This window comes from Thunnus thynnus, chromosome 20, assembly GCF_963924715.1.
Source record: "Thunnus thynnus chromosome 20, fThuThy2.1, whole genome shotgun sequence".
NCBI lineage: Eukaryota > Metazoa > Chordata > Actinopteri > Scombriformes > Scombridae > Thunnus > Thunnus thynnus.
In genome coordinates, this window is record NC_089536.1 from 23,274,700 (window position 1) to 23,300,502 (window position 25,803).

Consider the following 25,803-nt stretch of genomic DNA (forward strand, 5'->3'; position numbering starts at 1 on the left):
CTATTTTGACTAGAAACACCAGTTATGATAAAGGCTATAGTTTCTTAAACTATGGGTCCAGACCTGAAGAGCGACCATTTATGAGTGGGTCACTACATGTTTGTTTTGCAGATTTCAGAATGCTCCAGTGGCTCCCTTTCGCACTGGCATCCACTTATGATGTTTATATTTCTTTCTACCACATGTTTTTTTACCCTCGTGTGCACTGTATACCTGTCAGTCTCAGAGTGCCTGATAGACAGTTCCACAGTAAGATATGACCTGTGGAGGATTTTTGAATTCACTTATTTCAGCAGTTAGAATTTGAACTAAATTGGCCACCAGATTAATAAAAGAAACAAGGCAAGTCATCCCAGCTGCTGACGCCTAAGTGATTTGGTTCAGTTGGTAAAGTACAAAACAACCACTGTGACACACTCAGACATGAACCCAAAAGCAGACTCAGTATGAGTGGATCCAGGCAAGCAGACTTCAGTAATGTCAGTAATGTCTGGCTTACAGTAGGAACATAACTTAAAAAGGTCACTCCAAATCAGGCAAACAGTACTGAATGGAGGCCCAAAAACAAGCTCTTGTGTAAAAACTAACCTGGCAGACTGGTTAACAGGCAGGAAAAATGGTTTGAACACTCAGCAGAAAGGCTACAAAAGACAATCTGGCAGAAGACTATGGTTTGTGGGCAGGTATACAATGATGAAGTGATGACTAAGGCAGGAAAACACTGAGGGTGCTTGGTGGGCAGAACCAAAAGCTCTGAAAGGCAAGAGATTAGGCCAAAGAATTATGCAATGAATTAGATGCAACTTTGACAAAACTCACTTTTCACTTCAAATACTGTACCTACGATTGTGGAATTATTAGTCAAAACAGAGCACATCAGCTGAGCTTAGAAAACCATACTATGCTATGTGAAATAAGATGGGATAGATGTTTTGCTTTTCTTATCTTACATAACCGGAAAACTGTGTCAGCAGAGACACTTTGATGTTCCTTTGAGAGGTTTGCAATCACCTTATTTGTATAAGGGCAGGGCCTTCTGTTGCAGAGTTGAATATGTCAAAACTATGGCAAATAACCCAGAACTATCTGTATGATTCGGTACTATTATGGTTCCATTGTTTTTTAGTGATATAAGTGATCTGATCCTTTAAAACCATGAGACAATGACTGAGTTTAAAGTGCTGATTCTTGGCTTTATATTTTGTAAACAAACAAAATTTCTGTTTACATTCAATGTTACTCACCAAAATGCATTGTGTGTATCCTTAAGCTCTAACAAAAGTAAAATCCTGCATTGTATTCATTAATATTTACTAGTTTGCAGTCTTCTTCCCTGCCTTTGCTGGAACGTTGCTACATATTTTGGAACATTACAGCCACCTGGAGATCATTGGAATAGTGTGAAACCATTGGCAGGACGGTGTACCCATGCACCCGTCATGCACGTGCATGTATTACAAAATAAAACAGGGAACCACTTATTAAAGAACTGCTCCACAGTGCTACAAAAGTTAAAATACTCCACAGGGTACCTTTAACTCAGGGTGTTTACATTCACATCTCTGTATTTACTCTAGAACTTATACCTGTTGCATTTATATTTGGACATGCAATAGTCTCAAATGTTAAAATGGTCACTGCTTAAGAGAAGTAACTCAGTTTTTTACTTTTATTCTGCCAGCAAGGCTTTCACTCCACTGACCTTCCTTTACTTCTGACCCTGGTCTCCCACGCCACCTACTGGCTGTAACACAGAACATAACACAAACTATCATACTCAAATGTATCCCCCTGTGTCTATGGATGAGGGTGAATGAGAGGACGAATGAGTCATTTTGGAAGAAGCTAGTAGAGAGCATGTGTTGCTCTCTACTAGCTCACAGACAAACAATTTTGTGTCAGCTGTATAAACTAAATTACTTATTTATTTAATTTGATTATTTGATTGACTATCTGATAAGTGATTATATTTAAATCACTGAACAAATCAGAGATGTGGGTAATAATCCGGTGGTCTGTGTCTTTGGCTTGATGCAAATAAATCACAGCTCATTGCTTTTCAGGCAAGTTTCATCTTATTCATCCTAATTCTACACTATGTGACATTGTCATATTCTGTATCAGCTTTTTCCAACTCTTGATTGCAGCTATATGATGTTGACATTGAGTGAAATATTAAACTCCATTTAATGATTGTAATTCCATCAAAATCAAATATTCTGGATGTCTTGACCATCATTATCCCCACATCTCCTCAAAATCTAGTTTAACATATTTTGGGGTTTAAAATCATCAGAAAAAACTTATGGACACTGGTTTAAAGGCATACATAGAATAGTGGTATATAGACACCATAACACAGTGTGAATGATAAAAGATTCTGAATGCAAAATAAACTCATATTCTTATGAGTTATTATTCAAATTTTTTAGCGCCACCTACAGGTGAAATTGTATCAAATACCACACACTTCTTAAACATCCCCATTTGTATAATTTTGCTGAATTTGGTCACCATGGATTGTTGACTTTAAAAGATATTTAACTTAAGTAGTATGGTAGTGTTTCACTAATGGCCACAAGGTGTAGCTATTGGCACCATGTTTCACTATGTCATACACATTGACATGGAGAACTTGTGTAGTGTACCAAGTTTCATTTCACTGAAGACAGCAGAACTGTAGAAATATCATGTTATAATATTACAGTAGCGCCCCCTGTTGGTAGAAGAGTTATGGCTCATTAAATGCATCAGGCCACGCCTTAAATGTTTGGTAACCAATTACAGACAAGCGGTAAGTGATACCAAAAAAATGGAGATAAAAGCTCTGTTTGGGATCATCTAAATATGGTATGTACCAAGTTTGGTGAAGATTGGATGAAAACTAAGCCAAGAGAAGCAAAAAATGTACTTTTGAAAAAATTTGTGGCCTTTATCAGTCTACTTGGTAGCATCCAAGGAATACACTGCAAAAATTGTTTGGATAGGCCTCACGATTCATGAGTTATAAGCCAAAACGTAAAACACGTAATAACTGACATGGTGGCGCTATAGGTCCCATTTTAAAATATGTTAAGCATTTCCACATGGGCCACCTGTCAATCAAGTTTGAAGACTTTAGCTCTTTTAGTTTTTGAGATATGAGCCTTCAAACATTGCTCCCATTGACTTTCCATTATAAATTTTAATGCTTTAAAAAACTTGTGTTTTGTATAAAATCAATGGAATATGTTAGAGCTGTTTGCAGCTCCCACCTAAAAATGCTTTGGCAATGTTGTATTGTATGCCCAAAAAAAACTGAATTGATTTGACAGAGAGACATAGAGAGAGAGAGAGAGAGAGAGAGAGAGAGAGAGAGAGAGAGAGAGAGAGAGAGAGAGAGAGGAAATTGCACAGCAGCGAAGTTGATACAAAGTCCCACAGCTGGTTATGTACAGAGCGCTCTGAGTCAACTGCCGGCTTACGTCTGCGTTTAACCATGACTGAAGCAGAGTTATATGCGGTGTATAAGGGGGTTTATGTGCCTACATGTCTGCATCCACCACAGAGCCTAAAATACTACGAGGAGTTCACTTTCCGTCCAGATGATACTGTCATTGTTACCTATCCCAAGTCAGGTGAGTATTCACGGTTACTAGCAGAATACGGCAGTAGTAAATATTAATTACGGGTTATTGCCACGTGTCCGGTGTTAACTTAATCTTAATGTCACTAACTTAATCGTATTGATGACTTATGTAAGACTGTCTTGTCAGAGAGAGTTTTAAACAGTGAAGTGCCACGACTTCATCAAATTAAAAAAAAAAATAGAATAGAAATTCAAGCACACCCTGCGTCTATATATACCCACCTTTCATGAGTCACAAGTCGCTGCTTCCTGCCGCAGCTTGCTCACTTTTCTCTCCGTGTTTAACCATTCAGTATTTTAAATGTTACGTGTGAAAATGTATGAAATTCGTTACTCAATAGTCCATGTACCTGTGAAGTTACATAACAACACACTCGACACTAATTTATCTGTGTACCTTTATGTCCGACTACCTTTCTGTCTGTTACCCGTGTGTAGGCTGCTGTAGATGAAGGCCACTATGTCCGAAGTAACACCAGGACACAGATGAAGGCCGCCCAAATTCGATTTATTTCTAGATATATTTAAATGACGTATTTTGTTTTTGAGGCACCACCCTGTTTTAAACACCTCTATACCGGCTGTATCATGTCTTCATTGTCTTGAGGCTAACAAAAATGTCAGAGCGTATATATGTCAACACAGAGTATCAACACCTAGAACTTAACAGCCAAACGGAGATTTTCTACAGAATTTGCAGCAGTCAATATTTCAAATTTAGCTGTCAGTAGGATTTTCAATACTTTCAGTAACAAGACGAGCCAGTACCTGTACAATTAGTTTCTGAATAACTACTCAATATCAGATAATGACAGTGGTGGAAAAAGTATTCAGATCCTTTACTTGAGCATAATTAACAAGAGAATACTGCATTCAGTAAAATGTCCTGCATTCAAAATTTTATCAAGTGGGCAAAATGTGCTTACATATTGAAGGTAAAGATACTCATAAGTCACCGTCATAAGTATTATATTGATATGATAAACTATAGGTTATCTAAAATTGTACAGGACTTTAATCTCTTACATTAATTTACTTTCATGGCCTTCACACTGGATGCTGATAAGTTACTCATGTAAGACTGCTGACACTGTGTGTTAATGATTAAGTATCAATTGGTTCCTCATTTAATGTTAAATGGCACAGAACTTGAAATTATTTATTTGTATGTAAAGTATTGCGCAAACATTTTAGGTACTTGTGAAAAAGGCTGTGAAGTCAGGATGCTTTCAAGAATAATGCCATCGATAGTTTGTATTTATCAATTAACTTCATACAAAGTTCAGTAAACAGCAGAAACCTAAATGAAATCGATATTTGCTGTGAGCAACTTTGCCTTTAAAACAGCAGCATTTCTGCGGTTTCTTAGTACATCTGCACACATTTTTTTCAGGTACTTGGCAAATTGTTCCTGCATCTTGGGGAAGTTGCCACAGTTCTGTGGATTTAGACATCTCATCTGCTTCTGTCTGTCAGAGCTCCGTGGGGGCTGTACCATGTCGTTCAGATGTTATGGTTCTTTATGACTCTGGTTGTGTGTTTGGGGATGTTGTCATACTGCAGAATACAGTTGGGTTTAATCAAATGACTCCCTGATGGTATTGTGTTATGGATCAGAATTAAGCAATATTACACAAGAGTGTCATTGTTTGAATGATAGCGTAACTGACCATATCTCTGTCATGCTAACAATAACGGTAAAACACATCCTCTTGTCTAATATTGCTTAATTGTGCAATCACAAATGACATGAGCAGCAGCACTGTAAACCATTTTTAAAAGTAATTATTAATTTATTAGATTAGATTAGATTTTTTATCACCACAGAGACTGATTTATACGTAGTGGGAAGATAAGAGTTTTAGAAAGGCTGAAAAAAGCTCTTGTGTACTTTGCTCAGGTACGACTTGGATGCAGGAGATCGTCCCTCTGATCATGAGTGGAGGAGATCCGGCCTCTGTTGAGAGTCTTCCTAACTGGGACCGTGTTCCCTGGTTGGAGGAACATCGTGCCTGTGCCCTTAAACTTGATGAGAGGCCGTCTCCACGCATGTTTGCTACACACTACCACTACAACATGATGCCACCATCCTTCTTTGAAGTTAAGCCAAAGGTAAATCTGCCATATTGTTTGTGTCATAGATCATTATGATCATTCTTTGTTTTGTTTTGTTTTTTTCACATTGGGATACATTTTACCGCTGCTGTCATACAAATGGCTAAATTAATAATGAATGTGTCAACATCATTTCAGGTCATCTATGTCATGAGGAACCCCAAAGACGTGTTTACATCTTCCTTCCATTATTATGGGATGACCTCCTTTTTGGTCAACCCAGGCTCACAGAGCGAGTTCCTCCACAAGTTCCTTGATGGAAAAGGTTGTGCTCAGTGTTATTCATATGTAATTTATTTATTTTTAACAGTAAGCCACAGTAACCTTCAACGAAACTGTTAATGAAACAGCTGTGGTCAAACACCTGGTAACAAGATTTTACATGAGCAATGTTCAAATACAATGAAAAACAAACAGGAATTAGCATCAATAATTGATGGAAAACCTTATAATTTACCATAATAATGGAATAATTGTGATTTTCTTTCTCTTCTAGTTATGTTTGGCTCATGGTTTGATCATGTGAAGGGCTGGCTGAATGCTGAAGATAAAGAGCGAATAATGTACATCTCCTATGAAGAGATGATAATGGTGAGGTTCAACAATATTAAAACCTTAAAAACTGCCAACTTAAAACTCTTCAAAACATTTTACAAACATTCCCAACTTCACAAGAATACACATGAGATGAGCTGTGTTTCTCTGTGCTGCAGGACCTGAAGGATTCTGTGGGCAGAATCGCTCAGTTCTTGGAGAAATCTCTGGACACTGAGGTGATAGAGAAGATAGCAGACCGATGTGTGTTCAAGAACATGAAAAAGAACAAAATGTCAAACTACTCTGCAGTTCCTCGTGAATTCATGGACCAGTCAAAGTCTGAATTTCTCAGAAAAGGTGTGTTTTATTGAATAATACATTTTGTATACAGGTAAGTCTCACTTAATTCTTGACCTTGGAAATATGTTGTCCATGACAACATGGATGAGATGTCCTTGATGTGCTCAGAAAAAAACAGAAAATTGAACATTTACAATTCTATGACCACTGGGCAAACTAACAGAACCAGAACAGCTACTAATTGGATCATAAACTGAGATTTTTTTCTCAACATCTGTTTCCAAGGTCAAGCATGAACTTTGATCCTCAACATAAGGAGATATGGAAGAGATATCCTTAAAGTGCTCAGAAAAATGGAAAATGCATTTATAGTTTATTACTTTCAATTCCATCGTTACTGTATGTGATCTGTAGAGCAAATATTATATACCAGCTTAACTAAGGAAATTAAATTAACTAGGAATGATTACCTAATACTGCTGTACGCACTGTATATAGGCGTTATTGCAAATTAGCAAATTACATATTTCTAAAATGGAAAGCCATATTCAAAATAAAGACACAATTGCACATTCTGTTTCACTTCCTTTTCTTTCATGTTGTGTTTCAGGAATCGCTGGAGACTGGAAAAACCAACTAACAGGGGCAGAAGTGGAGCACTTTGATGCCGTTTATAAAGACAAAATGAAAGATGTCAAATACAAATTTGTATGGGATTGAAATAAATGTGAACAAAACATTTTCCACCATATTGTGATGAATAAAACTGTAGAGATTCTGTCGGTCACTGCAGTTCACTAAAATGTTCAGTTTGGTTCAGGAGAAATGCAGAATGCTGCCAACTTTCTCAAGTCTCTTGACTTATTAGCTTTTACTGTGTATCTTTCTCATAGACAGACTGTTTTGCCTTGTTTTGATTTCATCGGTTACTTCCTTAAATAATATCACCAATGTTCATTTGAGATTTGTTCAAGAATTAAAATTTGAATTGATTTGGCCAATCAGGTTCATACACAAAACAAAGCTGATAAATACGGGGATAATTATTTTTGGTTCAGTTTGGTTTGTGACTTTTTATCTATTATTGAAACCTACAGTCAGTTGACATTATTTGTCAAACCAGAACACACTAATTAATCTTGGCTTAGAAGTTCATATTTTAATCAACTACTAATTACAGTATGTTGTCAAAATAGATTTAATGATTTTTCTATTTTGCTTTCTGATTTTTGTTTTTTTAATCGTCTGCCTTTCCATGAAACTTAAAGAGACTTGCGTTTAAAGTATTTTTTTTATTCTCAGTCCTCATAAGTGGGAAAATGCTGCCAGTCATTATGTAAAATGTGTGCCACAAACTTCTTAAAGGACATTTAAAACTCAAATTGCAATATGTATGTCAAATATAAATTCACCAATTTATAAATAAATGCTACACCTTTGCACTGAGAGGCTGTGATTGTGATTCTTAGTGTAGTAGATTATTTTATAAATGTGTTTAACACAAGACTAAGAGTCTACAGCTAGCAGCTCTGTGAGGCTGTACTTGAGATAAATGTGCACAGTTATAATGCTAGTATATTGATGTTTAGATATAATGTTAACTATGTTCACTGTGTTGGTTAACAATTTTAGCATGCAAACATTTGCTAATTAGCACTACCTGAGGCAGGTAGTGCTAATGTCACTAATTTGCAGGTATTTAGTCCTACTCACCAAGCAGCTTAGTTTACTTGATGTGTGACAGCATGTGAAAGAGAAACATCACAGTTACATTCAAAAACAGTAATTAATGACAGTCACAGTTAGTGAATTTTAATGAAAGGAAGGGTAGAGATAGGGGGTAGAGGTTAGGGAGTAGGAGGAGGGGATAAGGGTAACATTGAGGATAGGAAGGGTAGAGGGGTGGGGTGGGTGAGGAGGGGGAGGGGGTGTATGGAAGACGAGGCTGTCGCTGCTGCTGTTACTTATTGCGACTCCAGTTCCAGAGGCTCCACTTCTGCTTCTTTTCCACCAGGAGCTCCTGAAAAGATAAAGAGAGCATGTTTTGATTTCAAAAAGCTCTCAATTTGTCTGAAATAAGTTGTTAGAATGAAAAAAAAGAGCTGAGGCAGTGTACTTGAAGCTGGAGGTTTTCCTCCGTTAGACATTGGATCTCTTCTTTCCAAACTGCCTGCCTTCATTTGACTATGGATGATTTGTACATGTTTTACCCCATTAACTACAAAACACAGAGTTACCAGATGATACCATTGCTCTCGGTTCATGAAGTCAGTGGTTTTCTGTTGGTATTATCTGTTCTCCGTCTGATACAGCCATCTATTCCTCATCAAAACTTACAACAGAGCAACTGAGATAAATAGTCTTTAAATTTTGGGTAAGTGATACTGACACTTGCAAGGTGGAGACTTTTGTTAATGTTGAGTATTAACTTACCTTTGTGTGGTACATCCATCTACACATCTGTGAAAAAACAACAGTACAACACAGTGAGTGAGATAAATAATCACTGAATTATTAAATAAGTGATAAGAATTGCAGATAGCAAGTGATATTCAGACTTGCAGAAGACTCCTGTGAACAATGTCATTGATGATTAACTCACCGTTGTCTGGTATAATCATCTACTGTACAGTTTATAGAGAAAAATACAAGTATAACAGAGTGAGTAAAATAAATCTATTAAATAAGTGAAATTAAAACTTGCAGGGGACGTTTGTCAGTGTTATAAAGGATGGGATAAGTAATCCATCCGGTGTGAAAGTGACGTGTGATCTTTCCTGGTTCAAAGAAAACTGCATCCCCTCCTCAGGGTTTTCCTCACTGTTCCACTTCGGTCTCTTGGCACTTACCAGCTCAGCGTAGCTCTTGTCCCTGCGCCTCTTTTCGGAGGAGCTGAGGCCTGAGGTCTTTGGAGCTGACTCCTCAAGACTTTCCTCGCAACTCGGCCTTTGCCTTTTAGCACTTACCAACTCACTGTAGATTTCGTCCCTGCTCCTCTTTGTGGAGAAGCTTAGGCCTGAAGTTGAGGGAAGAGGTTCCTAGAAAGAACAACTGTTTCTAAGAGACTCTCCCAGTAGACCTTAAAGTTGGTCTAATTGGTGCTCAGGCAGCTCCTGATGGTGAGCAGGTCCCTGTAGGTGTCTGAAATTCAGTTGTTGGGGAACAGCGACAGGAACACCAGTGGGAACAGGAGGACACACTTGTTGCCAACCCTGCCAAATGTTTCCTGGTGGAGACTACTGGATGGAAGGAGAACAAGGTATGATGTAGTCATCAAAGTCCTCTTCATCCCCCAACATGCTGTCATATCCAGAATCATCACCAGAGTCCTCATCAGTGTCGTCATCCTCTCCTAATCATTCCTCTCCATTTGTTGATGGCCACCTTCCTCAGAGAAGAGTGGAGGAACACCCGCATCTTCATCTACATCCATGTTAACAACCTCAACCTCACCTTCCTGTTCCTCGTCAGGAGGGATGTAGATTGGGAGATTGGGAGCTTCATCATTGTCTAGTACTTCAGGGTGGAAAATGTGAGCAAATGTTGAAAATAATGTTCTGTGTGAGGCTACAGCCTTAGTCCAAAATTATGTAATAAAAAAACAAGGTTGTGCACATCCAGACACCTCCAGAAGTTCGGAACAGAGAACATATAACTGGAATAAAATAATAAAAGATGCCCTCAATAGTATAGGGCTCACAATATTTTCTAAAGAAAAAGTTGCACATGAATAACACTTCACAATTGCTGGATGAGGAGAGGAGGAGCTTGCTGTCCGCTGCGTGCTTTTATGCATGGCTCTTACCATGTTTTTTGGCTCTGATTCAGATTTAGCGGTCCACAGAGCCATGTCCCAAGGTATTTTGCTCTTTAGCACCAACAGAACATTGTAAAGGCTTAACTGTTAATGCCAGTTTTCAGAATGAATACAATAAGATGTGTAAAAAAAACTGAGTTCGATGTGCACTGAACTGCATGCGTCATTATGAACGCTGAACCATAACTCCAACATTCCCAGCTAACAACAGGCCTTCTCAATAATAATCACACAATAATCTGCTTCTGTGCAGACAACACATGTCGTTTAAAACTGGTTAGTCTCCAGTGTTGGGGTCATTACTCAAAAAATGTAATGTATTACACATTACTCATTACTTTTTTTTAAAAGTAATGCATTACTTTACTTAATTACTCTCTGTGAAAGGTAATTAATTACACTACTCGTTACATTACTTTTGCATTACTCCGCAACAACGCCTGAGATGCATTGTCATGTCATTGCCAGTTACCAATGTAACGTTAAACCTTACATATGCCCACATATCAGAGCAAATCCCTATCTTAATGAGGAGGACATACAAAAGAAAAAGTTTTCCTGTCTGATGATGGTGGCCGTCCAATCCCTGTTATCGGTATTTTGAATATGTTTCTGAAAGATGGATATTCCACTATTATGTACGATGCTACAAGCCTATTCATCTCTGCTTTTGTTAACGTTACCTGTTGAAAATCAAGCTTTGGCTGCTTGGTTGGGGTCAGCATACACTTAGCGTGAGCATCACTCTGGGTCCAGGAGTCTTTGGCTACTAGCTTTGTGTTAGCATGTTGCCTTTGCAGGTGCTGCTGTATGATGTGTTCACAGCAGTGGATAGTTGTTTGTGACCCTCAAAAGTTGTTCCACACGTGTGTACGTGTGTGTCAGAACTCAAGCCAAAGTCATGTCATGAGAGGTCAGGTGATTGTTGCGCAAGCGTGCATGAAATGCACCTTTGATTATTTTTTAATGCAGATAATTGAAGAACCTGTGTAACGCAAGTAACGACAGAATTTTTTAATTAGTAACTCTAATGTGATTACTGAATGTAGGAACAGTAACGTGTTACATTACTGTGTTACAGACAAATGTAGTATGATTACAGTAACCCAACACCCAACACTGTTAGTCTCACAGTTTATAAATTGCATATCATGGCACGTATGAAAATACCAGCATGCCAAGCACAATCTGTGTGATGACTGAACACAACAGTTCTATTTGTAAATCCAAAAATAGTCAGGTTCAGTTTTTCTTCCATTTATCTGTTGGGACACTTGAGGAATATCTAAAAATGTAATCAAACTAAATATGATTCAATACAAGCTCAGAGTTTCACATAGAAGAACAGGCTCTGGTTTGTTTACACTTGTACATCCTGATGTAGTGATGTCAACATCATTTTGATATTATAAGAATTTTGGCCCAGTCACCATCTTTTTTCTAAAATAAACAATGTTTTCAAATCATTACTCAAACCATTACTGTTAATACATTCCACAACTGTCCTGGGATATTCAACACATTCTATCCAACAAATAACCATTTTACACAGAGAAATTGTCGAATAAAAGTCTGTTTTCACCCAATCTGTTTGATTTCAACAGGCCTGGTTTTAACTTCACCTTTAAACTCAAAAAGTTAGATTCATTTTTATACCGAGAAAGCTCTTGGGGATTTTAAGGAATTAAAAAGTTGTCTTACCTGCATGGTGATTCCAACTCATGGGAGACTCCAGTGCATATGGGAGACGTTTGCCTTGAGGGGGGTTTTTGCCAGAAAGCTGTTCTAACAGAGATCCAACCCCTTTTCCTCCAGCAGTCAATAGAGTGTGTCGTGGGAAATCTTCAGAAGGGCTGGTAAATCTTCAGGTCACCCACAACTTAGCATTAAACTCAAAACTTATGAGAGAAAGACTCAAAGACATATACTTCAAGCTGATAGAGTTCAATGTGAATAGGTTTACTGTGCATAAAGAGCAACACAAAGCAAACTGAGGCCTTGATCCCCAGATAAAGAACCTAATGCAAAATCATAAAACATCATATTACATACTCACAACCCCTCCTCATGTGGAGCTTATTTTCTAGGCTCCAACTCACTTTTAACCATATTCAAAACTATTCTGCCATTATTGCTGAGTTCACTAGTGATCTTGGCACAATCCAAGTATTTTTCATCTCAGAAACAATGGAGTCTCAGACTTCTCTGAAATGTATCAGTTGCTCCTGGCTTAGAAATAATACTGTCTCAGCATTTTCCACATTTCTCAAAGTAAAAATGGGCTTAGCAGCCTTCAATCCCTCATACAGAGAACAAAAATGTTACATTACTGATCGGCCTTCTTTTTAACTTCCCTGGTAACTGTCACTTATTGACATAAATGTTATCTTTGCACAGTTACTAACATGTTACACAGTTACTGGCATAACTGATTGTTGGAGACATCTGTCTCCACCACAATATTCACTGGCACATCCTATGTTACATTACTAATTATCCTTCTTTCTATTTTCCCTTGGAACTGTCTCTTATTGACATAAATGTTGTCTTTGCACATTCTCTGGCACATCTGTTCGATCATGGGAAGGCAGCCTCCACCATACAAGGCTTCAGCCAGTGATGTGCTGTTTTCACTTTCACCACAAATCCAGCTCCCGACCAATCATCCGGAGCTTGCTTCATTGTTAAGAATTAAAGTTATTGACGTTTTACAGTTTAATTAAATACAAAATACTTATTGGTTGCTCTGTAGCTAAGTCACTATATTTGTTATCACTTAAGGGAAAACAAAATCTAATGTTAAGTATGAAAGTTAACAAGCTAAATAGCTGATGTTAGCTTGATAGCTACATTTTTGCCGAAAGTGCCAAGCTAACGTTAGCCTCTTAGCAGTTGAAGGCAAATTTAGTTGAAAACTTTCGACCAGTCTGCTGAATTAAAAGCATTTAATGACTGGCCACTGCTCTGTGGACAGCATGAACGCATAGGGAGAGTCAGGTACAGGACAATATTATCACCCTTAAACATGATCCTCACATTTTGCAGGTGAGCTGGTGATATTAGTTATGTCTACTATGTTACAAAAATGTTGGTTGCTTACTGTCGTGCATTATGTCATTATTGTATTGACAAGTACTAGAACAAATATTATATACCAGCTTAAAACATTAAACAAGGAAATTAAATTACTAGGAATTATTACCTAATACTACAGTATACACTGTATACAGGCCTTATAACAAATCAGCAAATTAATATTTCTAATGTGGAAAGCCATATTCAAAATAAAGACACAATTCCACATACTGTTTCTTCAAATTAAATTTACTTCCCTTTGTTGTATGCTGTGTTTCAGGAATTGGTGGAAACTGGAAAATCCAACTAACAGTGGCAGAAGCACAGTACTTTCATACTTTTTACAAAGACAAAATGAAAGATGTCAAATATAATTTTTTATGGGATTAAAATAAACAAAATACTGCCAATTAACTTGAAATAAGATATAACAACTTTCTCTCAAGTTCTTTTATTAGCATTGACTGTTTTATCATTTCTTAATATGTACTATACTCTTAGATGAGCAGAATTCCTAATCTGTCAAGATAACACTAGATGCTTTGACGGAAATAAAGTGTTTTTATTGGTTTGCATTATGGTCATACTTATCTTAGGCAAGGCAAGGCAAGGCCAGTTTATTCGTTCGGCACATTTCAACAACAAGGCAATTAAAAGTGCGTTACGTAAGACATTAAAAGCATTAAGACAACATGCAAAAGAAACATATTATAAAAGGACATTTAAATACAATGAAAAATAGTTATTAAAGAGTTAAGAGAATAGAAAATAGAAATAAGCTAAAATAGAATTAATTGGATTTAATCAAAAGTATGTCATTTTCATCTGCTCAGATGTATATTTACCCATAGACACAAAGTAGTCCCTGTCCTTTAAGTAAGATTCAAACCAATTTAGTACTGTGCCAGATTTCCCACCCAGTTTTCCAGTCTAGTCATATGTTGTGATTGACCATGTTGAATGCAGCACTGCAATCCAGTAAAACGAAGACTGAAATTCTGCCACTGTCAGTGTTTAAGTGGATGTCATTGAAGATCTAATCAAGAGCAGTCTCAGTGCTGTGGTGAGGTTGAAATCCTAACTTGAAGACATCAAAGCAGTTAGTGCCAAGAAGTTGTTCAGCTGTTGAAAAACAGTTTTTCAATGATTTTAATTAAAAACGGGAGGTTTGATATGGGCCTATAATTGTTCATTAGTGAAGTGTCTAGATTAAGACTGAGTTAATGACGGCAGTTTTCAGGGCCTGTGAGAAGACACCTGAGAGAAGAGACGTGTTTACAATTTGCACAAGATCTGAGGCCATTCAATTTGAAACATTTTTGAAAACAGAATATCAAGGCAGCAAGAGGAGGATTTCAGATGTTATATAATGTCCTCCAGGTTCTTATGGTTTATGGGATCTGAATTTTGTCAGTGAAGAAGAAGGCAAACTCATTGCAGCCCCTGGTGGATAGAAGTTCGGAGGCTGCTGACACAGGACGGTTTGTTAGCCTGTCGACAGCAGCAAACAAGGCACATACATTATTATTGTTGTTGGCGATGATGTCAGAGAAGAAGGACCGCCTTGCATTTCTCAGTTCCAAATTATAAATGCGATGTCTGGGTGGAGATCTCTTCTTACCAGAGACAACCTTCACCTTAGTGGGTGCAACGTCATCAATAACATTTGCAATTTTAGAATTGAAATGATCTACAAGCTCATTGTCTGAGACCCAAGAGAGGATGGGAGTGGAAGAGAAAGTCTGCACCTAATATTTCACTGTTTCTCTTCACTTATTTTCAGTGAGATACTGTTTTGAGATAGTTCTCTCAAAGAAAACACAGGAATGATCAGAGAGAGCAACATCGATCACCGCAATCTGACATGTTCAGAGCCTTGGAGATCATTAACTCCTTATCAAGACCACAACACAGTTCTTTAGTCCCTTTATCCTGAGCGTTGTCAACATGGATGTTAAAATCACCAACAATAACTACACAGTCAAAGTCAACACAGATTATAGACAGCAGTTCAGCAAAGTCAACAAAATTGATTAGATTATAATAGTAGTAATAATAGATTATTTAGGAACATAGCTTGAGAGGAGGAATTCAACTGAAGAGCCACATTTAAAAAAAAAAAATCTTATCTTATTATGACCTATCTTATTAATTTTATTACCAATAACCAATAGATTTACCAGAGGTCATATTATCACATTCTCAAGCACTGAATTAATTTAATAACGCATATTCATCACTCAAAACAGTGTAAACCATGATAACCTTTTTGCTCTTCTTCAAACCTAGAACAATCCCATAAAATGGCATTTTCTGTCATTCCCATAGATCGTACCGTCAAACCAGAAACACATCAAACAAACTGAGCTCGCAAGTTAATATTTAAACCACCAACTGCATTACGATATCTTTAAAAAGTGGGGCAGCCATGGTTAACAGAAAAAAAACAAAGTCCACCAGTTTATGGGAAGCTGCTTGTGTCCCGCTGCTGAGATCCTTACAATTGCTCTGCTTTAAACATGACTGAGGCAGAGTACTACATAGAATACAAGGGGGTCTATTTGCCTTCAAGCCTACACCCTCCAAAGAGCCTGAAATACTACGAGGAGTTCACTTTTCGCCCAGATGATATTGTCATTGTCACGTATCCCAAGTCAGGTGAGTATTCACTGTTACCTATAGAATGTGGGGTTGCAGAGGTACTATTTTTCAGGCGCACCCCGTGCAGACTCCTGGTCGTATATTAACAATAAACGCAATTAAAACAGACGAATAAAGAAACCATTTTAACTACGTAGCCTACTTAACAATAGTAGAAGCACAAAAATCAAGGACCGCTTCTGTACGCTCCCGGTGGAATAGGGCGCTGTGTAAATAACGGAGCAAAACCGCGTCGGAGCCAGAACGCGGCGCACTCGCGCCCGGTGGAATCCCGGGGTTAGTCAGGCAAGGCAGTCGCCTCTGCTTTAAAATGGTGCTACTTTGCTGCAAGTTATTTTATTCGTCCAGGTAAGGTTTTGAGATACTGTTCTCTGCGATTTATGCTTTATTTATTTTTGCCTCCATCGTAATAGGCAGTCATTCTAAAAAGAGGTGGTATTGCATTGTTTTTATGCTGTGAGCAATGCAAAAGAAATTCAATTCACCCCATTTGTATTGGGGTAGAGACAGTTTGACGAAAATTCAGTTTGATTTTTTTCAGATTGGCATCAATAGCTACAAAATCTGGTGAATGGTATATGTGTATGTGCATGCAACTCTACATGGACACAAGACGAGAATAAGTGGCCTCAAACACCCTACTTGTTGGTTTTTATATATGATATCTTCTCTGCTGTCTGATTTTCAAAATGTGCATAATTCATGAACAGCATCCTAGACAAATGTGTTTTAGTGATTAGACTAAAACACAAGAGACAGAATGATTCATTTTACAAGGGCTGAGAAGATAAATGAATCAAATGTGTGTTCTGCATAAGTCATTAGTGTAACTACAGATTTCAAAAAACCTCTTGTGTTCTTTGTTCAGGTACGACTTGGATGCAGGAGATTGTCCCTCTGATCATGAGTGGAGGAGATCCGGCCTCTGTTGAGACTCTTCCTAACTGGGAGCGTGTTCCCTGGCTGGAAGTACATCAGACCCGTTTCCTTAGACTTGAAAGTAGGCCGTCTCCACGCATGTTTGCTACACACTACCAGTACAACATGATGCCACCATCCTTCTTTGAAGTTAAGCCAAAGGTAAATTATATTGTATGTGTCATGGATCATGAAGGCCCTTGAAGTGGCAGTAAATAAGTTCCTTGGAGACACTTTGGAGGTTCGAGCCATGGCAGCCATTGATAATGTCACAATGTAAAATACACATACAGATGTAATTAATGACATTGGTATACCAGTTATAGGACCCTACTTATGTGAATGAAAGTAGACTGGTTTAATTAGAACTTATCAGCTTGATCTGTGTTGTCATGCTATGAAAAGACAACAGCTTATTACACATAAATAGTATGTGCACAGAAAATTAACGCGGAGCAGATTGATATGTTATATTGCAGTTGGGCAGAATAACCAAGAACACACACACAAACACACACACACACACACACAGCCCTCAGACACATCCCAGAACTTGAGATGAAACTCAAAAACTATTGGTTGCATCTCTAAAATATTTCATTGTGAGCATCATGAAGTCTTGTTAAAGATATTTTTCCATGAGGGCACATTACACTTGTGGTGCAATAGAAATTATTAATTGATTAATGGATGTCAGTATCATCACTGCAGGTCATCTATGTCATGAGGAACCCCAAAGATGTGTTTACATCCTCCTTCCATTATTATGGGATCATCTCCTTTGCGGCCAACCCAGGCTCACAGAGCGAGTTCCTCCACAAGTTCCTTGATGGAAAAGGTTGTGCTCAGTGTTATTCCTATGCAATGTTCAGTATTTATTAACAACACAGTGCACTGAACTGGATCTTATTAAACATAATAGGAATATAGTAATGGAATACTTGTGATTTTCTTTCCCTTCTAGTTATGTTTGGCTCATGGTTTGATCATGTGAAGGGCTGGCTGAATGCTGAAGATAAAGAGCGAATAATGTACATCTCCTATGAAGAGATGATAATGGTGAGGTTCAACAATACTTCTCAAAACTGCCAACTTAAAACTCTTCAAAACAAACATTCCCAACTTCACAAGAATACACATGAGATGAGCTGTGTTTCTCTGTGCTGCAGGACCTGAAGGATTCTGTGGGCAGAATCGCTCAGTTCTTGGAGAAATCTCTGGACACTGAGGTGATAGAGAAGATAGCAGACCGATGTGTGTTCAAGAACATGAAAAAGAACAAAATGTCAAACTACTCTACAGCTCCTCGTGGACTCATGGACCAGACAAAGTCTGAATTTCTCAGAAAAGGTGTGTTTCAATAAATAATACATACACAGTATCAGAGTTGGACAATTCTTGCTAATTGCTAATTAGTGGCTATTGATAAAACTAGTGGAACCAATTATACAGTGATGGTGGTTGGACAACTAAGCAGGCTATGGCATTCAGATGAAGTTGTCTATTAAACTAGTTGGGTCAGCCATCATAGTTTAGCCTGTGTAGATACAATATAGATATAAGGCCAAGCTAGCTGCTAGCTAGGTAGCTGCTCTTTGCTTGGGTGAAAGTAGGGCTGAAAGGAAGCTTCATGGTACGATAGGTCAAGGCTAGAGAATGGTGTTACCTGTCATGGAGCTCAGTAGATATGTAACAGCACAGCCTGATAGCCACTGCAGGGCTACCATAGGAATGCTCACCCAAGTTTTGGCACATTTTACTGTGTATTGATAACTGACAGTACACTTTCAATTCTACTATGACTGGATGTGATCTATAGAGCCAACCACACTAACTTGAATGAAATTAACTGTGAACACCTATACAATACTACTGTACACACACTTAACACACTGTAGCAAATTACATTCTGTATTTCTAGTGAGCAAAACCGTCATTTAGAATAGGAGTCACAATTTCACGTATGTACCATTTCTTTAAATTAACTGATTTTTCTTTCATGTTGTGTTTCAGGAATCGCTGGAGACTGGAAAAACCAACTAACAGGGGCAGAAGTGGAGCACTTTGATGCCGTTTACAAAGACAAAATGAAAGATGTAAAATACAAATTTGTATGGGATTGAAATAAATGTGAACAAAACATTTTCCACCATATTGTGATGAATAAAACTGTAGAGGTTCTGTCGGTCACTGCAGTTCACTAAAATGTTCAGTTTGATTCACGAGAAATGCAGAATGCTGCCAACTTTCTCAAGTCTCTTGACTTATTAGCTTTTACTGTGTATCTTTCTCATAGACAGACTGTTTTGCCTTGTTTTGATTTCATTGGTTACTTCCTTAAATAATGTCACCAATGTTCATTTGAGATTTGTTCAAGAATTGAATTTGAATTTGAATTGAATTGGCCAATCAAGTTCATACACAAAACAAAGCTGATAAATATGGGATTGATTCAGTTTGGTTTGTGACTTTTTATCTATTATTGAAACCTACAGTCAGTTGTCAATCCAGAACACATTAATTGAATGGCTTAGAAGTTCATATTTTAAACATATTTTGTTTTTTTAATAATTTGCCTTTCCAAGAAATTTAAAGAGACTTGCATTTGAAGTATTTTTTATTTACAATCCTCATAAGTGGGAAAATGCTGCCAATCATTATGTAAAATGTGTGCCACAAACTTCTTAAAGGACATTTAAAACTCAAACTGTAATATGTATGTCAAATATAAATTCACCAATTTATAAATAAATGCTACACCTTTGCACTGAGAGGCTGTGATTGTGATTCTTAGTGTAGTAGATTATTAATTTTTAAATGTGTTTAAAACAAGACTAAGAGTCTACAGCTAGCTTGAGATAAATGCTCATAATTATAATGCTAGTATGTTGATGTTTAGGTATAATGTTTACTATGCTCACTGTTTTGTTAACCATTTTAGCATGCAAACATTTGCTAATTGGTGTGGCGTCAGAGGTGTATGGGCTTCAAAGATACTCTTCTGATTACAAAAACTTACAAACTTATACTCTTATCCAAACACAACATTACAACAACACAACAACCACACGTCACCTTCCTCTGATGTCACAAAAACTGCAACTGCTCCCTCCAGGAATTACCACTCAACAACTGTTCAATCCAGCAATTACGTTAGCACTATCTGAGGCTGATAGGAATGTCACTAATTTGCAGGTATTTAGTCCTACTCACCATAGCATTGAAGAAAATGAAATTTTGGCCAGAGGATGGTGCCAGAGGAAAAGTCAGAGGATCACCAAAGTCAATAGAATACATCGTTTAGGAGCCATGAATGTCAAATTTTGTGCCAATATATCAAGTAGATGTTGAAATAAAGCACATCATAAGTGAAAACTTTGACCTGTTGGTGGTGCTAGATGAAAAGGGAGATGGATATCTGTACCAAATGTCATAGCAATCCCTCCAGTAGTTGTTGATATATTTTACTAAACACCAAAATGTCAACCTCACTGTGGTGCATTCAGCCTCTTGGGACAATGAATGTCAAAATTTCATGGCAATCAATGAAATTTTGTTGAGATATTTGAGTCTGGAACAAAGTGGTGAACCTACTGACTGACTGACAGACCTACATTGCCTCCCTACAATTTAATGTTTGAGCCTCATAAAATCCATGTTGACTTTTATGAGCTTTTATGAGACTGCTGCAACCAAACCGCAGTGAAAAAGGTGGACACTTTTAAGTGTCGTGTGGGGTAGCAGGAATGGACCCAAATGCAGAAACCAGCATGCAGAGTTGATGAAAATCTTTTTTATTCCTGAAGTGGTCAAGGACAGAACAGGGCAAGACAGAACAAATGATCCAACAAAGACTGAACAGAAAACCAGGACTTAAAAAGTAACTGAACTAAGGAGGAGATGAGGTGCAGGTGGGGAGATGGGTGGAGAACTCAGGAGAGGGGAGTGAGCAGACAGGGAGCTGATTGGCTGGGGAAACACAGGGAGCAGGGCAGCACTGATGAGTCCAAATGCAGGGCAGGTATGGAGAGAAAAACAGGCCAGCAAGAACTGAAAAGAAAGAGACAGCATGTTTTGATTTCACTCCCAAAGCTCTCAATTTGTCTTAAATAAGTTGTGAGAATGAAAAAGATGAGCTGAGGCAGCGTACCTGAAGCTGGAGGGTTTCCTCTGTCAGACGCTATATCTCCTCTTTCCACACTGACACCTTGTGGATCCACATCTTCTCTTTGACCAGCAGTGTCTCCTCCAGCTCTCTCTTTTCCTTCTTCCCCTGCTGTGCTCTCCTCTCCCAACTCTCACATACTGTAGAGAGCTCCTTTCTGGACCTTTCCACTGTCTCTGAACGCTCCTTCTTGAAGTTCTCCCCCTCTGTGAGAGCTCTTTCCGGAAGCTCTCCTCTCTGTCAGCCAGCTGCTGTCGGAGCTTTTTCTCGAGCGTGTCACATGACAGTTTGTTTCAGAGCTGACTGCGTCTCGTTCAGCAGGGCCAAGGTGTCGATGTGAGCGTTGGTTCGAGCTCGTCTTTTTTCAGTGGCCCTGCTGATCTGTTTGTCCTTTTCAGCGAGGAGCTCCTTAAGTTTGCTTGATAATAAAATATATTGAATCATAAATATAATTTCTATGTTAAGAATGAGAACATAACCAACTTAAATACTAATCAATATCAGACTGCATCCATCTATATTTACTCAAGTTGTGTACAGGACAAATTAAAGCTAGAATAACGTATTCCCACCAAAAATAATTTAAACCTGGATTCTTGACCTTTTTTCACTTATGTAATTGAATAGTTCTGGTCAACCGTTATCTATAATTTACGCTTCAGATGTGTTTATTGCCTTATGTGTTGTAATTTATGAATCTCTGTGTGTCCTTACTGAAGGATTAATAACTATATTTACATATATGTTTAAATTTGCCTGCAGGTGAAGGAACAACAAGCACAACATACACTGCTACTACTCTGTAGCCTGCAGACACCAACAACTGGAACATATCCTGACTGGCAGCCCTGTCTGATATGGTGAAGACGGAGTTAGTCAGCAGAGGCCATATCAGGTAAAATAATACTACATTTCCAAAATGAGAGGATGGGAGAAGTTTCCATCACCACTACTTTTACAGGAAACTAATGAATGGAGAGAAAATCAAGAGGAACTGGGTGGTATGTTCCAAGAACTGGGTGGTATGTTCCCACCAAAAAAGAACTACAAACTAATCAGTTATGGATTTAATGGCCAGAAAATTTGCAGTGAAATACTCAAAACCCATGAGAAGAGTCCAGAACATTCTGGGCACATGACATCATGGATGGAGTAATCTATCGAGTGTAATCTATAAGTAACCAAGTGCCGGTGTATTGGATGTTACTAACAGGTAAAGATAAAAGAATGAATAAATTGTTAAATATTACCAATTACATGTGATTTGTTTGTTTGAGATGTAATTTTAATATAAAAATATATATTTTTGCTTCGAAACCATTGTGGTGTCTGATGTTTGATGTCCATATTTTTACTGTAGAATGAACAGGTGGTGATGAGTGAGTACTGGTGGTTTGGGGGAGACCAAATCCTAATCTTGCCTGGGGCACCAAAATGACTACAGCCACCAGATGTAAATGGACCCTGGTGGAAAAGGGCGTCGTCAACTCCACCAGACACCAAGGCATGGCATCTGGCATCGCCAGCCTTGCCAGGTGCAAGGGCCAGCTCTCAGGATCACAAAGAGACAATCCAGCCACCAAATATAAATGAGTCCTGGTGCAAGACGCTGCCTAGGGTGTTGTCAACCTCACCAGACACGAAAGCTACCTGGTGCATACCTGCAGCATAAGGGACATTTTCCCCTTAAAAATAACGCGGAATAATGCAGAGAATTCAGTCGTTTTTTTCCTGCTAATCTGTTGCCACGCCAGTCCAGTAGGCGGCGCTAATGCTACCGCCATTAAAACTCAAGAAGAAGAAGAAGTTAGCTAGGTAGCCAGCTAGTCAGTGCCAAATAATATAAACACTGAATGAGTTTCGCCTTGTACTTTCACACCACATGGAACTTAAGTGTTACAGTATTAGATTCTGAAATATCAATAATATGACACGAGTATTTCAACACCAGTTATTGATAGAGTAATATGATTTACGTAAAGTTGTATCATAATAGTTAGCAGGTCGGCTAGCTAAAGTAAGCGGCTCCATTGGTTCACTAACGTTATTGCCATGGTTATTTCATCACAGAGACTGAGGATGTTTAATGAAGACGCAGACTCGTCAACTGCAACGAAAGGGAAAAGTCTGGTACAATAACAGGTAGCCGGAGAGTCAGTCAACCTTATGTTACCAACTATTTTAGTTAGTGTTGCTTCTGAGGGTTTAAATATTGCCAGCACGTAGTTGGTCTAACAGTACTTTGTCCAGACTGGGTAACGTCTGTAGCTGCTTTAGGTGTTTTGAAACTAAATTAGATTTGTTGCAGTGCTCCTTTGGCTGTCATATGTTTTTCCTTATCTTTTCTGGCAGTCAAGTCGAGAGTCACATTGTAATAACTCTTTCCCTCCTTTTTACAATATATTAACATAATGTAATAAGTCGGGAATACCCATTATTCCCATTAACAGTTACGCTGTCATGGCAGTTAGAACAGAATTGTAACTAGCAAAATATTTTTATTTATACATTTATATTTGAGTAAACATAATCTTGCATTGTTGCATATACGGAATGCTGAAGTCTGTCTACATAATTTTTTAATTATTATTATTTTACATGTGTTCAAAGCTGAGCCACATTCAACACGTGACATTTCAACAGCACAAAGGAAACAACAATAGTACAATGAACAATAGCACTAGCACAAGACTCACTTGGGCTCAACAGGTTACAGATCCCTGTCACCTACATTTTGACTTTGCTCTGATAAATGTGGCCTGTCTGTCCTCTGCTGTCACCTACATATGTCCTCATCACCGTGCACTACTGTGTTCTTATCCTCATCGTCATCTGCAGTGCCTTCGCCATGCTGTAAGCTACAGCCCTGATTATGAGGGGAGAGAAATATGACCCACTGACAAATGCATGGTATGTTGTTGGTGGCTTGTTTTTACCACTTTTTTTTTTTCTTTTAAGGTTGTTTCTCCTTCAACGTGCACATCTGTTATAAGTGCACTCACTGACTTCCTGTGAACCTTGCGGTGTTTTTCTTGAAATAGAGGCAGTTAACCTCATTGACCATAATCTGTCTTCAGCGGCTGAGGGACAGAGTCACATACAGTACATTAAAGCATTGTGTCTTTCATTCAGATTAAATCTGCATTGTACGTTTGATTCATTATGGCAGCAGCTAAGCAATGCAAAAAGAAACTGTCATGTAGATGAAAAGGTGCAGTTCAGTTATGTCACTTGTCTTAGATGAACAAACTGTACAAACTTTGGCTGCTGTCAGTTTAGGGCATTGCTACTCAAAGGTTTATGCAGCAGCATCATGGGTGCTGCTCTGTACCCTTTCAAGTGATCTAATTAGCATTAGGGCGATGTAGCACTGGTAGACAGAAGAAAACGAAACTGAACAGAATGTACAGAAATAACTAATGAGCTAAAAACTCCTTAATGGCAGCCAATCATTCCGGTACAGCAAGTTAAGAACCAGGAGCAAGATAATAACCAGAAGAGGTGTGGTGGCTTATGTGATTACAAGTGACTTTGCTGACAAAAGTATCCGTGCAGTTATCTGGGATTTCGCTGTCGCTAAGTTTCCTTCATAACCTCTGTTTCATTTCCTTAGGTACAGGTTTATCATCACAAGTTGAGACACAGACCGGACAGTGTTGGGTCATGTGATTTATTACTCAGCAGTTGAGGTGACTCAGAGTGCAGGCTGGGAAAGAGAAACTCAAAGCTAGTGTTTCTTTCCCCTCCCCTCCTCAGGGACATAACCCCTCAGTCGGCTCCATTTTTGTTTTCCCTTTTGTTTCATCATCGATGTCCCCTTACAGACCAGTTTTGCTTCCTGTATCATTAATTTTGTGTCTCTGCAGATATCATTTAAGCCAAAAAAAAACAAACTGAATAAGATAAGAGAGATAAGACAAATAGTTAATGACAGACAGGTTAGTATGCTGTTTGACCGCACCCGGCTGCTTGTGTTTGCATGTGTGGTGTGGTTTAACCATTTCCAGTAACATGAGAGTGTTGCTGTTCACAATCAGCCATAGATTTGACTGAGAATGCTGATAACTTTCAGTTTCGTTTCTCTCTGTGTTTGCTTAGAATGAAACACAGTAAAAATAGGAGGGAGGGAGGGAGTGGTGTTTATAAGCTAAAACAGGAAGGTTCCTGGTTCATATACAGTAGTTCAACTTATGAGGTTGATGAACAACAGATCTAGACATTGGGGGGAAAAAAAGGTAAGATTGACCCAATCTCTGCTTCCTGTTACCTGTTCCTGCATGTTAAGAATGTTAGGTGAAGGCTAAATAAGCAGCATTGTTGTTAAGTTGTTTTGGTAAAGCAACTTCAGTTATGATTATGGTTTAACAGAATAAAAATGATACGGATTTAATTTTCAACAAGATGATGATTGATATATGTATGATTTTAACTGTTTTCAGATCATTTTTATGCATAGTTGTAAACAAACACTAATGTTCTGTTTCTGAAGGGAAAACAATCCCTGTTGGTTATTGCGGTTAAAGGTGAAAGCTGTGGTGATCAGAGTAGCCATTATACAGTTTCTAAGAAATGGTCTTAAGAATTTTG

General features: G+C 38.2%; 3 protein-coding genes and 1 long non-coding RNA gene across 10 annotated transcripts in view; 3 read left to right on the plus strand and 1 right to left on the minus strand.

Moving 5' to 3' along the window:
• The first annotated feature begins 2,827 nt into the window (after nucleotides 1–2,827).
• LOC137172178 (sulfotransferase 2B1-like) lies at nucleotides 2,828–8,026 on the plus strand. Of its 2 annotated transcripts, none has more exons than XM_067576471.1 (6): nucleotides 2,828–2,850; nucleotides 5,529–5,740; nucleotides 5,882–6,008; nucleotides 6,240–6,334; nucleotides 6,457–6,637; nucleotides 7,191–8,026. In XM_067576471.1, the coding sequence occupies exons 2-6, from the start codon at nucleotides 5,540–5,542 to the stop codon at nucleotides 7,298–7,300; spliced, it is 714 nt and encodes a 237-aa protein (XP_067432572.1). In that variant the 5' UTR covers nucleotides 2,828–2,850; nucleotides 5,529–5,539; the 3' UTR covers nucleotides 7,301–8,026. The 2 variants fall into 2 exon arrangements, with proteins under 2 accessions (XP_067432572.1, XP_067432571.1); XM_067576470.1 differs by lacking the exon at nucleotides 2,828–2,850 and adding an exon at nucleotides 3,385–3,617.
• LOC137172179 (uncharacterized) lies at nucleotides 7,737–14,753 on the minus strand. The gene is made up of 3 exons (XR_010924911.1): nucleotides 12,099–14,753; nucleotides 9,014–9,040; nucleotides 7,737–8,896 (listed from the first exon to the last, which is right to left on the minus strand). It is a non-coding gene; the product is annotated as an uncharacterized lncRNA (long non-coding RNA).
• Nucleotides 14,754–15,890: 1,137 nt separating this feature from the next.
• Nucleotides 15,891–19,822, plus strand: LOC137172308 (sulfotransferase 2B1-like). Of its 2 annotated transcripts, none has more exons than XM_067576677.1 (6): nucleotides 15,891–16,130; nucleotides 17,002–17,213; nucleotides 17,763–17,889; nucleotides 18,016–18,110; nucleotides 18,221–18,401; nucleotides 19,065–19,822. In XM_067576677.1, exons 1-6 carry the CDS (start codon nucleotides 15,992–15,994, stop codon nucleotides 19,172–19,174), a joined length of 864 nt encoding a protein of 287 aa, XP_067432778.1. In that variant the 5' UTR covers nucleotides 15,891–15,991; the 3' UTR covers nucleotides 19,175–19,822. The 2 variants fall into 2 exon arrangements, with proteins under 2 accessions (XP_067432778.1, XP_067432779.1); XM_067576678.1 differs by lacking the exon at nucleotides 15,891–16,130 and adding an exon at nucleotides 16,380–16,481.
• Nucleotides 19,823–23,014: 3,192 nt separating this feature from the next.
• wu:fj29h11 (uncharacterized) overlaps nucleotides 23,015–25,803 on the plus strand; it is a 42,854-nt gene continuing 40,065 nt past the window's right edge. The window contains exons 1-3 of one of the 5 annotated variants that reach the window (XM_067575637.1): nucleotides 23,015–23,031; nucleotides 23,287–23,358; nucleotides 24,055–24,126. In XM_067575637.1, the coding sequence (XP_067431738.1) occupies nucleotides 24,120–24,126 (7 nt within the window). In that variant the 5' untranslated portion in view covers nucleotides 23,015–23,031; nucleotides 23,287–23,358; nucleotides 24,055–24,119. The other 4 variants (XM_067575641.1, XM_067575638.1, XM_067575639.1 and 1 more) reach the window with 4 other exon arrangements.